The sequence below is a fragment of the Notechis scutatus genome, chromosome 3 (assembly GCF_049901735.1).
Source record: "Notechis scutatus isolate UNSWTSFEM ecotype Mainland chromosome 3, rNotScu1.2, whole genome shotgun sequence".
NCBI lineage: Eukaryota > Metazoa > Chordata > Lepidosauria > Squamata > Elapidae > Notechis > Notechis scutatus.
This window is the reverse complement of record NC_142011.1, coordinates 148,110,999-148,125,533: the sequence shown is the minus strand read 5'-3', so window position 1 is coordinate 148,125,533 and position 14,535 is coordinate 148,110,999. Positions and strand designations below refer to the sequence as shown.

Here is a 14,535-nt window from a genome sequence, read left to right as displayed (position 1 = left end):
CGTCCTTGATGTTCTCTGAGCTGGTTATTTGCTTATAGGCTTTTCATTATCTGATTGGCTGAAGACCATATTGGAAAAAAACTCTTAGTCTAGCTGGCAAAACTGACTAAAATGGCAGATCACATCTCCATAGATCAGATTTTGATTACTGTTTGGTGGGAGGAAATAAAATTAATTGCCTTCATATCCTGTTTGTGGGCCTCAATTTTTTTTAAAAAAAGAGAGGCTCCCAACCAAATAAAATTACATATAGTCATCATTTTATTGTTCTAATCAGTATCATAAACGTTATTATTAAGCAACCCAGTTGTAAGTTGAAAAACCACGACTGCACCACTTAGTGACAGCAGTACTGATTGCCTTCATTAAACAAGGATCACATAGGCCATTAAGCGAGGAACTCATGTGTCTTGATTTCCTCCTAGTTTCCTCATTGACTTTGCTTGTGGGAAGCCAGCAGGGAAAGTTGCAAATCACAATCATGACTGCTGGATGCTATGAAAACCATAAGTACAAGGTCAAATTTTAACTAACACTTGTTCACCACTGTCATAAGTTTGAACAATCATCAAACAAGTGGCTATTAAACAAGAACTGTTACCAAATATTCACTAGCTTTCTGAACATTCATATTAGATTTCTTCAATGAGAATGTGATTAAGAAAGAACTTGAGAAAACATTGATTGCCATAAGTCGATCATGGTAAATTTGTTTGATATTGACTTCCCAACTTATGCACAAACCATAAATTGCATGCTGTTTATACATGAAGGTTTACATGTAGATTGCAAGTTATATCTCAGGTTGCAATCTCTTCTATGCAGTATAACAATATTAAGTTATGAGGCAGTAATATATGATTATATATCTGATACATGTGTGAACATTCAAACTTTACAGAATTTGTTGGGTGAAATACTCCTAATTTAAAAGAAACAGCAAATTAATACAACCAGGCTTTCTCTTTTTAACAATGTGCTAATTATGTAACACAGTTCTTTAGAGTATTTTAGAAATGGATTAACAGTGAAATTGATTCATTCTTCATTCTGAATCCTTGGGTTTATATTCTTAGCCTTAGAGGAAATAAGTCACTTCAAGTCTCAAAAGTTACAGAAAAGGGGAAAAGAAAGCAGAAACTACCATATGTATGTAAATGAGACTGCTCTAATAGTGCAGATGAGGAAGTTGTTACAGCCAACAGCAGAGAAGAAGCTCATGCAAGGAAGTAGATCTGTTGTAGTATTGAAAGCAACCCTAATATTCAGTAGTTGTTCAGCTTACTCATGATCATGATGCATTTGGAAGAAGATCTATTTGTGCTTGATGAAGCGGATGATACCATCTGTGAAGGTAAATTACATTCTATAACACCGTTTTTTAGCTGTTACATGCTGGTTGTAGGTTAATGGCATATTACTGATTTCTTAAAGGTCCAAATGTTGAGTATAAGAAAGCTAAGGATAAACCTTTCACAAAGATAAGTTGTTTAGGTTAAATAAAGTGCTAGAAGAATATGCAAAACAATAAATTAGATTTATAATAAGTAGAGAAATGAGTTCTAAAAGTATTTTTGCAAAGAAGTTTTCACTCAGAAGTAGGACTCAATAGGGGAGTTACTCTCTATTAAATCTACACAAGATTGTAGCTTAATTTGTAATCCAAATTCAATTATAATTACATTCCATAGTAATTATATTAACATGAGCTATCTGTGATTGCAATCAACAAACTATTCCAGCAACTGTAGTTGTAACTCTTGCACTAATACAGTTTTCATTTTCAGCAGACAGGTAAAAAAAATGGCAATACTTGTAGTTTCAATACAGTTATCATGTCTCTTCAGTTTCAGAATGAAAGACATCAATTTTCAGATAATTTTTTTTAAAAAAGACAATGGATATAGTATTGATAGTTTATCGGCTTTTGCTCTCTGAATTGTCAACATATATAAAATGTAATGTTCACTTCCCAGTTGAAATTTTAACTTGGTCATAAGCAGTTTGGGGGTCAACAATCATACTGGTATCTTTTAACATCAGTTCCTCATTTATTTTATTGAGCTCATACCACTCAACTACCTTGTTTATATATTTCCCCTTAGAGAAAAAAATGTATGTATAGATGTTAAACATTTGTGTTAGATCAGAGGTCTCATTCTCGCAGCCCGCGGGCCAATTGTGGCCCGCAGGACGATATCCTGTGGCCCCCATAATATTAGTGTATAATATAAATATAAAGTATAATATAAAGTATAATATTATGCAGCCCAGCCTCACCCAGACTCTGCCTCCAGCGGCCCCCAGGTAAATTGTGTTTGAGACCCCTGTGTTAGATAAATTAAGTTTAATTAAATTTAAAATGCATTTTAATTCAAAAAGTGACATCCTGGAAACTTTTACGAAAAGCAAAATTGTATGAAGCATATGGGTGAACAAAGCAAGTGCAGGAATAATGCAGTTGTGGGTTTCCCAGACTTTCAAAAGAACATGCATTAAAAAGTGGCAAAGAGTGTTTAGACTGCTGCAGTGTTTTGTTCAACTTTGTTAGAAAGTCAGAGGCAATATGCACATTATTTTCATGTCTTCATTTATGAATATTACAATCAGCAGGACAATTGTACACCTCCTTTAGCATTGAACTTCTGGGCTCTTAACAGCAAACTTACTAGAAGGCCAAGGGGTGTCAACTGGAATAATGAGCATGGATGGAGATTTCTATTTACAATATGTTTATAATAATAATAAAGATAACATATTTGTAAAATATGTACAGTATATTACTTCACTGTACAGGTTGGACTTTGGTTAACAATAGTAGTTGGGACCAGAATTTCCGTTTCTAAACAATGCAGTCATAAAGTGAAATGTCACATAACTACATCACTTAGGGCAGCGGTCCCCAACCTTTCCAGCTTGGCGACCTAGCCTGGTGCAGCAGGGTGTGTGTGAGTGGTAGGCACATACACATGCGCATAGCTCCATTGTTGCGAGTGGCAGCTGGGTATGGCCTCCACTCACGCCAATGGAGCTTCATGTGCAAGCAGACATTTGCTCACAAGCACAAGTGCTCTCCGCTTAAATGCTCTCTGCTCATGCAAGTGGAGCTTCGTGTGTGAGCGCAAGGACCCACTGCTCCCATGAGTAGCACTTTGTGCACACACTTGCCTGCCACTTGCGTGAGTGGAACTTCACTCACACATGCACACACTTGCCCATCTCACATGCAGACCGGTTTCGAACAGGTCATGGCCCGGTAGTGGGCCACGGCATTGGGGTTGGGGACCCCTGACTTAGGGAGAGCAATTCTGGCAATCCTGGTTTCTGCTGTTAACCAAATCCCATCTGATTATTAGGTGAGGACTCATCTTGATGGAAGCCATTCCTGTGTAGTTCTCTCCCACCCCAAGCCTCAGACTGCCTCCTTTGCATCTCCATCCCCCCATCTCTGCCCTTTTGGCCACACCGTACTCAGCTGCCTTTGCCAGCCCTGGTCTCTCCACCTGATTTTTGTCATCATTTTCCTCCTGCTGCTGACAAGGGGCACCTTTGCAAGGCAATTTCTGGATGTGCCAGGCCTTCTTTTTGAAGCTGCATGCGCCTTTATCCAAACTGTGTGTGATCTTCAAACAGCGGCAAATGGCAGAGATGCAAATACTTGCACATCAGGAGTTAAAGAAACTGCGGAAAATAACTTGCTGAATTTATTTACTTTGACAGAATGAGGTTACTAAATAATGTTCTACTTTTAAGAGCAGTTAGTATTTTAATTCTTATTGTAAGCACTTCTGTATTTTACTGCTATCATGTAAGTAATTTGCACCTTTTCAACTCAGAGCACCTTCCATATCCATGAAAATGTGTTGGCAAAATTTGCATTTACTCCTTCTTCAAAGCATCAGATTTTTATATACATTATTTTACTTTTTGTAGCTGGAAGTTTTGTGGAGATACTATTCTTCAGTATAATATACTACAGGTGAAACTCAAAAAATTAGAATATCGTGCAAAAGTTCATTTATTTCAGTAATGCAACTTAAAAGGTGAACCTAATATATGAGATAGACTCATTACATGCAAAGCACGACAGTTCAAGCCGTGATGTGTCATAATTGAGATGATTATGGCTTACAGCTCATGAAAACCCCAAATCCACAATCTCAGAAAATTAGAATATTGTGAAAAGGTTCAATATTCTTGGCTCAAAGTGTCCCACTCTAATCAGCTAATTAAGCCATATCACCTGCAAAGGGTTCCTGAGCCTTTAAATGGTCTCTCAGTCTGGTTCAGTAGGAATCACAATCATGGAAAAGACTGCTGACCTGACAGTTGTGCAGAAAACCATCATTGACATCCTCCATAAGGAGGGAAAGCCTCAAAAGGTAATTGCAAAAGAAGCTGGATGTTCCCAAAGTGCTGTATCAAAGCACATTAATAGAAAGTTATGTGGAAGGGAAAAGTGTGGAAGAAAAAGGTGCACAAGCAGCAGGTATGACCACAGCCTGGAGAGGATTGTCAGGAAAAGGCCATTCAAAAGTGTTGGGGACTTTCACAAGGAGTGGACTGAGGCTGGAGTCAGTGGATCAAGAGCCACCACACACAGACGGATCCTGGACATGGGCTTCAAATGTCGTATTCCTCTTGTCAAGCTGCTCCTGAATAGCAAACAATGTCAGAAGCGTCTTACCTGGGCTAAAGAAAAACAGAACTGGTCTGTTGCTCATGGTCCAAAGTCCTCTTTTCTGATGAGAGCAACTTTTGCATCTCATTTGGAAACCAAGGACCCAGAGTCTGGAGGAAGAATGGAGGAGCACACACTGCAAGATGCTTGAAGTCCACAGTCTGTGTTGATTTGGGGAGCCATGTCATCTGCTGGTGTTGGTCCATTGTGCTTCATTAAGTCCAGGGTCAACGCAGCCGTCTAGCAGGAGATTTTGGAGCACTTCATGCTTTCTTCCGCAGACCAGCTTTATGGGGATGCTGGCTTCATTTTCCAGCAGGACTTGGCACCTGCCCACACTGCCAAAAGCACAAAAACCTGGTTCAATGACCGTGGGATTACTGTGCTTTGATTGGCCAGCAAACTCGCCTGACCTGAACCCCATAGAGACTCCATGGGGCATTGCCAAGAGAAAGATGATAGACATGAGACCGAACAATGCAGAAGAGCCGAAGGCCGCTATTGAAGCATCCTGGTCTTCCATAACACCTCAGCAGTGCCACAGGCTGATAGCTTCCATGCCACGCCGCACTGAGGCAGTAATTGCTGCAAAAGGGGCCCAAACCAAGTACTGAGTACATCTGCATGCTTATATTTTTCAGAGGTCCGATATTGTTCTATGTACAATACTTGTTTTATTGATTGCATGTAATATTCTAATTTTCTGAGAATGTGGATTTGGGGTTTTCATGAGCTGTAAGCCATAATCATCTCAATTATGACAAATCACAGCTTGAATTATCTTGCTTTGCATGTAATGAGTCTATCTCATATATTAGTTTCACTTTTTAAGTTACATTACTGAAATAAATGAACTTTTGTACAATATTCTAATTTTTCGAGTTTCACCTGTAGTTCAGTGTAGTGTTGTAACACAGCTACTTTATATGTTTTTCACTGAACATACTTAAGCAAATACTGAGTGTGCAGTTTGTTACCGTGTTTCTCATATAATAAGGCTGGGTCTTATTTTTTTTTGAGCCCCGAAAAAATGGCTAGGCCGTCTTTTTGGGGGTGACTTATTTCCCCTTGCATCTTCGGGCGGGCGGCGACGGCTTGGATGTTGACCTCAGCGTTGATGGGGCACTTCGTATCGGGGTCAACGTAGGCAGTACCATATCTGGGTGTGCAACAAAAGTACTTCCTAACGGCAAGCCCCCCCACCATTCCCCCCCATTTTGCATGTTTTAATATAGGCCTTAATTTGGGTGGAGGGGCTTAATTTCATTTCATGCCTATAAAACATGCTGGGACTTCCTATTTGGGGAGGCCGTATTGTTGGAGAAACAGGGTATTAACCCAAAGGTTCCAATAATTTGTTTGATAGAAATAATTCATGCCTTTGAAAATTAATGTAAATAAGTTTTCAGTATTTCTTCACTAGAATTACAGAAACGTGCAATTTAAAAAACAATACAATTTTCTTCCTCCCTACCAGGATTTTGTGGTGAACGTGTTAACCAAACTGCTGCTTGCCAGAATAAAGCATCTGATTCATTTTGCTATTCCTAAAGCTCATCCCATTAACCAAAACAAACAACCACATTTGTATGTGAACCAATTTACAATATTGATGAGTACTGTTTTCAAGAGGGAGATGAAGAATAACAGGCAGAGAATAATAGAAAGGTATAAAAATGGAAAAGGTCCCAGGAAAGAAAGTTCAGAAGAGGGTTTGGCTCAAGAGAGTGACTAACACTATCAATATTCAACCAGTTAAATTTGTGTCTTCATGCTTCAAACAATGCCTATTAAAATTCATTTGTTCAAATGCTAACTTAAAACTCTTTAAAGTTGGAAAATTTATATCATTTCTGAATGTTTGGATTTCAGTATTGATGGATCCACAATGGGAAAGAGTGATAGATGACCTCTGTCTCTAATCTATGCAAGTAATTTTTTGCCATTGGATTTTTGGATCAATGCAGCCAAATTTTGTTTTGCTTTCAGTTAAACAGTGTATGTCAGAAATGAAATGAAATGAAATTCCATTGAATTTCAATTTATCCAGTTACATTGATAATGTAATTTTTTTCTCCTTTATTAGATATTATGACTTAATTATTTGACGTTTTCTCGGTACTTCAGGAGCCTGAAAGGTCTTTTTAACCAGAAAATTATATTTGACTTAATGGCTTTTTCTCACTCACAAAAGATTATGGATGAAAAAGAACAGGATCCTAGATATCTCACAGGTAAAAATGAGGGAATCCAAGAGTTCAAGACCTTGGAAACTATTATATCTCAGAAGACATGGCATCTAAATAAGTGTGGATGATAGAAACACTTAAAAACACTGCAAAATGTTGCAAGTGTATTCTGAACATGAAAAGACAAAGAAGAAATGGTGCCAAGGGAACTACTTAAACTAACAGAAGCATTAAAAAAATATAAAAATGGAAAAGTTAAAATATTTCATAAAATATATTCTGAATTTGGCTTACCAGATATTTAAACTTTTATACTTAAATTTTCTCTATATTGTCAGCCGAATAGAGTTATTATTAGGTGTTGCTACCTCCTCAGTTTCAGTGGTTCATAGTTCTTACAAATATTCTATCTTTATAAGTTCTTGTAACCTAAAAAGGTTACAAAAAGGTGCTGCATTTCCACTCTGCTTGCTCTAGTACACATTTTTTCTTTTAATCTGAAGTGCTCGACAGCACAGCCTTTACCACTTAAAGAAGGCTGTCTGTTCTTCAATTATTCCATTTCAAATAGTAAATGGTGAAAATGGAAGAACTTTTATGAAATTACTAACCACTATGTACATAACTATGTACATAAAAATATTATTCTATTGAATCTGGGGTAAGAGATGGAGAGTGTCTTCAAATATTTTTTGTGTCCCCTAAAAGATAAGTGCAATATATTTTACTTAAATTGCAGTGATGTTCCCATATTCAGTTGCATCATTTGGTGCTTCTTCCTTTCTATGTTCTTCCTGTATGCAAGAGGAAGTAAGGAGATGGCAAATTTCTGCAACTAAGTTAGTGCCAGGACAAATTCTAGTAAAGTGCTTTTGCAATTCATTCTTCCCATCTAACCTCCCTCTAAACCATTGCATTCTGTCGTAATAGGAACGCTCAGTGCAAATAGAAATCTTGCTGCATAGGATTATTTGAACAAATTTCTGAATATTAATTAGTATTTCATTAGAATTGCAGTGTTCCTGCACATTCCATTTTCATCACTCAAATCTGTATTTTACAAGTCACTAGAAATTAAAACGGATTTCAGGAAGAACTCATATCTTGCTCCTAAACAGTATCTGCTTCTTGAATCACCAGCACCATACATTGACACAGCATATTTTCAGCTATTGCTAATGACTTCAAAAATATTTGAAACTTCGGATTCTGAGAAAATAATAGTTGAATTGATGATAAAATATTAGGGGAAAAAGGTTCATAAGAAAATACGTTATTGTGTTGTCACTTTTCCACTTTTGTAATATATACAATATATTCAGTTCAAACAAACTGGTCTGTTAGTTTAACAAGCCATATCGAATACAGTGTTTTGTATATTGCTCTGGTTCTCAGGAGCAGTGTGTGCTTCAAGACAAAGGATGCTGTAGCATACAGTAAGTGATTTAAGAAAAGGTTTGTTCCAAATCTGACAGTTATGAAGAAACTAGGAAAATAGCATGTGATAAGATCTAAATATTTTATTGTTCAGAACTGCCTACTTTTTGACAAAAAGGCAAAGCAATATTGGTACAGGTGTTTTTGCATAATTTTTCCCATGCCATTTTCATTCAGTAACATTGGGAAGTTTTTTCGATCTTATCCAGGACAGTTTGAAAAACAACTGAGATTGCCTGAAGTACAAGGTTTAAGAATTGGCCTGGACTTTCTATTCTAAGAATAACTGGACTTTCTCAACTTAAAATAACGAGAATAGGAAGTAGCTCTTTTGAGTATGAGATTTTGGGTCAATAATGATTTGTATCATGTATGCATAATATTTTAAAGTTAATGATTTTATTCAAGCATTTTTAAATTAGCTTTTGTAACAAATGCCTAAAGCAGATCAAGGCTATGAACATCATACATATCATGTGGTTCCTTTTGGGATAAGCAATATTACACAGTGCAGAGAAAAAGTGTATAACAAGTTGTGAGCTTAAAAAATTACTGGCAGGGAAGGTAAGGGAAAGAAATTTCAATAAACCTTGTTTACATGAATATCAATCACTATACGTCTACTTTTTTATTGAAAACTATTCTTGCTTCTACGACATCCATCTATGAATTTATGGTCTACAATTAAACTTACATTTCTCTTATGCAACATGTCATCAGTTGTTCAGCCTCAATTCCTTTCTATCTATTTACTCTTTTTCTTATACTTGCTTTTCAATAAGATTCTCATTAATTCTCTGTATCTAACTAAAACACTTAAAACATTAATTCATAGTCATATTTCATCTTTTTTTTTTATCACGCTTACTTCTTCAATAATCTATTACTGCTACATACAGATTAACATTTCCAAGTCTTATTTCAATATGACAGTAGTAGATAGAACAAATTATTATACAATATCATTTTTGCTTCCTTCAACAAAGAGACCACTATTATTATATATCTACCAACTTATATACTATAAGCATGTGCAAGTTTTATAACTTATAATCCATATTCTTATTTTCAAATCTACCAAGATACTCAGATGCTTTTTCATTATTTCTGTAAAATTTGTGTTTATTCACTTTATTCTCCTTCAACTCTACTAATTTGGTTGTCAGTACTTTTTGAACTATGTTAATATCCTGGAAACACGGCATTCAGACAAATATGCAATAGGCATCAATAGACACATAGAGATAAATCACATTTATATACCATTCAAGAGACAATAAAGCTAAGAAGAAAACAAAGACAAGGAAACAATGCATCCTCTCCAGCAGCCAGATAAGAAGAAATTAACACTAGAGAAATGAAGCAGATGCCCTAATCAAGGAACTACAAATAAACCCCACTCCACCAAAACTGGAAGATACTGGAAGAACAGTGTCCATTGGGGGAAAGTATTAAAGGCAGATGTAAACTTGACCACACAATAAGAGCTCCACTGTGTTGTACATGTATCAGTGTTGCACAATTATGTAGCTCCCATTGCCTAGATTGGGGAAATTGGGCATTTTTTTTTAGATATGATTACTTTTAGGAACATTTTCCCCATTTTTAATAATCTTTTTCTTTAGAAATGAATGAATTTAACAGAATGTACTTAATATATAATGCAGCTTATTTCACTGTTTTAATTTCTTCCATAAAAAAAACTCTTTCTGGATTTATGGAAGTTTAAATATAAATATATTAAGTTGTACATTTATAGTTATGCCTTTATATTATGCCTCGTACATTATAACCCAATAACTAAAATAGCTTTTATAGTTAGATTTTATTTTGCCACATAACAGTTCCTATTGCAGAGACTTAATTAATGCAGCTGAAATGACAAAAAGTGTTTCCCATCAACTTTTCTTTTCTTTGGGAGCAAAATAATTGCAGTTTGCAAATGACTTGCACCTTAATAACAGTATAGGAACAATTGATAAAACTTCACACTGTTCGTGTGTTCATAAAAATCCCAGGGTACTATCTGATCTGTCAGATTTTATGATACTTGAAGGACTACAAAGATCTGCAAACCTGTTCATTAGACGTGACATTGGAATGAATGAGGATATTTCATATCTTCTTCAACTGTCTGCAAATCTGCTTCCTGTCTCCAATCCCTATTTATCCTCCCACACTAATATTTCCAGACATATATATATATTGATAAAAAAAGTCACCTCATACATACCAGCTTAGCCAGAGAAAATGTTCTGGCCTTACTTTATATAGCTTAGACAGATCACAGGGAGGGTATTATTTTACTAAGCATTTTTCATAATCTCTGTTTAAGAGTATTGGCTTTGGTGGTTACATTATACATGTTGCTTTAGTTATCCAGGTCTGGCAATTTTTCCATTTGTTTTCTAATAATAACGCCAGCCTTATAAAGTAAGTTAAGTTTCTGCACATTCAGTTATCATATTTTGTTTAAGCAAGACTCCAGATTTGCCAGTGGTAAAATTAGCAGTGCTCTATTAGTATTGTTTCTATTTACCTATTTACATGTTTGTTTGCTGTATATTCTTGCAAAAGCTAGATAATTAACAATAAAGACATATGAATACCCCATGAAACCACATGCACATATAAGTATAACATTTAAACAAACAAAAATCCACAAATGCTGTAGGGCATGAATTACACTTTCAAGTCAGACTACCTTTCTGCAATGTAGAACTGACAGAACTACAAAACTTTTGCCAAAGCCTAGGAGGAATAAGGCTGACTCGATCCCTACTGGGAGAAAGTTCCAAAGAATAGAGAGAGCCATTAAGAATGCCTACCTCCAAGGTGATACTCCCATATGGGCATAATTCCCAAAGGGAATTGTCCCTTTTTGATCTAGTTGGATAGGCATTTGGATACAGAAACAGGTGGATCTTCAGATAACCATATCTGGAGTTACGTAGGACCTTAAAGGTAACATCGAGCACCTTGAATTGCACTTGGCAGTTGACTAATAACAAGCGCAGTTCCCAAAGCACTGGGGTTACCCAGTCACCCGAGTATATTGTATATCTATCATTGTCCAAACCATTGCATTCTGCACTAGCTGTATCATTCAAATGTTCTTTGAAAATACATAGAGTACATTGCAGTAATCTAGTTGGGAGGTGACTAGAACAGGAGTCACTAATTGGCACACAGGATGTAACACCTCTCTTAATTGGCACACAGGATGTAACACTGTAAACCCTTTTAGCCATAGCTTCCATGTGCTCCCACAGCACGTGCTGTGATTTAGAAGGACTCCCCAATAGTGGAAGGTGTCTAAACAGGAGAGCCAACCCCTATTCATGGCATTTTCCTGGAATCATTCTGGCCACAAATCCAAAGCCCATTCTTCAAATGAACAGCAAAAGGAGGATTAGAATGTTGATTTTTGAACATTATAGATGGACTAATGGATTTGAAATAAGATTTTAAAAGTAATTGCGATAATCTTCCCGTGGGAAAATGTTACTATTTCAGTACTTTAAAAAAAAATAAGATGGGATTTTGCAGGTTGGCTACTAGAGGAAACCAGAAGGTGAATTAAAGATTACAATTAAATGAGAAGAGTACTTAAATTTGACTAGCTAATGACAGAATAGAACAAAATACTTTAACGTTGGACATAAGTTAATTTTAAAGTGTCTGCCATTATAGATAAAGTGTGTTTGGAAGATGATGTGGAAAAGAAGCAAGTTTTACTGGAAAGGAATGAGTCTGATTTGAAAGTGGATCTAAAAATGATGAGCTATGTGGAAGAAGATGCTACCCTAACTAGACAAATGCAACTGATTGATTTTTTTACCAAACAAAAAAAAGTAAATTTCCTTATATTAGATTTTTAAAAGGGATCTATTAAAGTTGTGAAGAATCTTGTGAGAAGGGAAAAAGAAAGAAAATGAAAAGAAATGCAATAAGCTTTATTATTTGTAAGTGGATAAAACATGAGATATAGGATGAACAGAGTTTTGGTTGAAATATTAAATAAGGTGTCAGGCTGTTGAAAATGTTGTATTTGTTTTGATGAAAGGGGAAGTTCTTTCTATTCCTTTGTTTAGTTTCTTTTTTTTGTATGTGTTTCCTCCTTTCCCCACCCCTCCTTCCTCCCAATCATACTTCCATTTTTTCTGCTTGTTTATATTTTCCTTGTTTGCATTAGTTTTTTTTACCTTTGTAATTTTAAAATTCAATACAAATTATTATTTAGAAAAAGAGTAAATGAGACAAAATCAAGCTGCAGGACTTTATTTGAGGGGATTAAGGGTCAAGATTGTTAAAAGTAAATAAAAGAAGTATAAAAATATTACAATTGTTAAAAGTAAAAGGGAGGAATATAAAGTTGGTTTATTTGATCAAGGTAAAAATAAACATGTTATTATCTGTGGACTTTTGCTGACCTGAGCAAAACAACGATACTTTAAAGATTTGTTTAAACGTAAGAGATTATGGGAAGAAGAGATCATTTGTTGTATCATTTGTTGATAAGTTACTAATTTGGTTGTGACTTGTTATGAAAGGGAAGTTATTTCTTTAAATTTTTTCCTTTCCATTTTTTCCTTCTCTTCTGCAATTTCTAATTTTTATTCATTATTTTTACAGTTTGTATTAGTTATTTTAACCATAATGCTTAATAAAATTATTATAAAAAAGAATTTATCACTGCACATGAGCAAAGAAAATGAAGCTAGTTATTTCAGACCAGTAAAAGTGAATGATGCTATTTCATATTATATAATCAGGTTTTTCACCTCAGTTTTAAATATTATTTGTTCTTCATTAAGAACTTAGGGATTTTTAAAATCTATTTTACCAATGGTTGGAAAAAAAGGGGTGGAGATTAAGAATGTAAATTTGTATTGTTAAGCACATGAAATACACAGACAACATGATGTTTGTTAAACACTAAGAAATGTATTTAATAGAAAATCAATTAAAAAAAAGAACTTAGGGATTTTTAAGTCAATTTCTTTATGACAGGATTCTATTTCAGAATGCTGGTTTTGATGTGTAAAGCTCTTTATGGGTTTACTTTAGGAAATGTTAGCGACTATCACCTCCTAGTGGATTCTGTCTTTCTGGATTGTTTCCAGCGAGATGCTTAGGATCCACCTGACCACTGAAATTAAGACAATTTTTCTCTGGTGATCCCTTTGTGGTAGAACACCTTGTCCTTGGTCATCCTCCTACAACAGGGGTGGGCAACTATGGCCCTTTATGAATTATGGACTTCAACTCCCAGAATTACTGAGCAAGCATGGCTTACTCAGGAATCCTGGGAGTTGAAGTCCATAATTCATAAAAGGGCCATAGTTGCCCACCCCTGTCCTACAAGGTTCTTTCTTGGCCTTTTAAAGGGCCATCATCAAAATGATTTGATGTGATCTCAGTGTTTGGAAGGAATTTTGGATTTGTAGGATTTTTTTTCTTTTAGACTTTTACAGTTAAACCAGGCTGCCATTGATATTTTTATTAAAAATTTGTATTTTGATATAACTATTTCATAAGAGATTTGAGGTGATGGATTGTGAAGCTTAGATTCCATTTTTAAGAATCTTATAAACTACACAGGAGTCTTGTGAACTGGGCTCATAAAAATACAGTATGTAAGTAAGTAAATATCTGCAAACGTTTTCCAAATTTTGTTTCAGAAGGCCAATAGTTTCCAGATGAAATTTCCAAATGACAAAATGAAAATTTGCACTATTAGAGGAGTTATAATTTTACATTTGAGAAGCAACAGATTGAAGTAGTAACCTGTAATATTATTTACTATGCTTTGAATGTGTGATTAAGATACACATGGCCCCGACTTATAATTTCACTTATGCTGAGAGATGCTTACATCTCCATCCAAAATTGCCTTGTATGTTGCCTTGTAAACACAGGAGAACAGGGAAAACAAAACCTAAGAATATGTTTATAAATAGATCTCATGAGTATGGTTGCATAGATCATCTTTGGACATCTCTCATTTTTAAATTTTAGAACATAACTGGTTTCCAGAAATCATTCATGTGCATTAATTATACTAGTACAGCCCCCCCTCCCTCTCCCCCCCCCCTCTCTCTCACAGAGAGAGAAAGAGAGAGAGAGAGAGAACGCCCAAAGAATCCTCTTGCCTGCTCTGGTTGCTAAGCGTTAGGAGAAATGGGAATGTGCAGTTCTGTGAAGCCCTCTTGTGAATTCTTTCCT

General features: G+C 35.6%; 1 protein-coding gene across 3 annotated transcripts in view; it reads left to right on the top strand.

Moving 5' to 3' along the window:
• The window catches only part of RIPOR2 (RHO family interacting cell polarization regulator 2), a 114,241-nt gene that overhangs the window by 44,364 nt on the left and 55,342 nt on the right, over positions 1-14,535 (top strand). Inside the window, exon 1 of one of the 3 annotated variants that reach the window (XM_087961414.1) lies at positions 1,224-1,354. The exons of the other annotated variants lie outside the window; for them this stretch is intronic. Coding sequence (XP_087817540.1) covers positions 1,288-1,354 — 67 coding nt within the window. The 5' untranslated portion in view covers positions 1,224-1,287. Of the gene's footprint in view, positions 1-1,223; positions 1,355-14,535 lie in introns of those variants that run through there. 3 annotated transcript variants of the gene reach the window in all.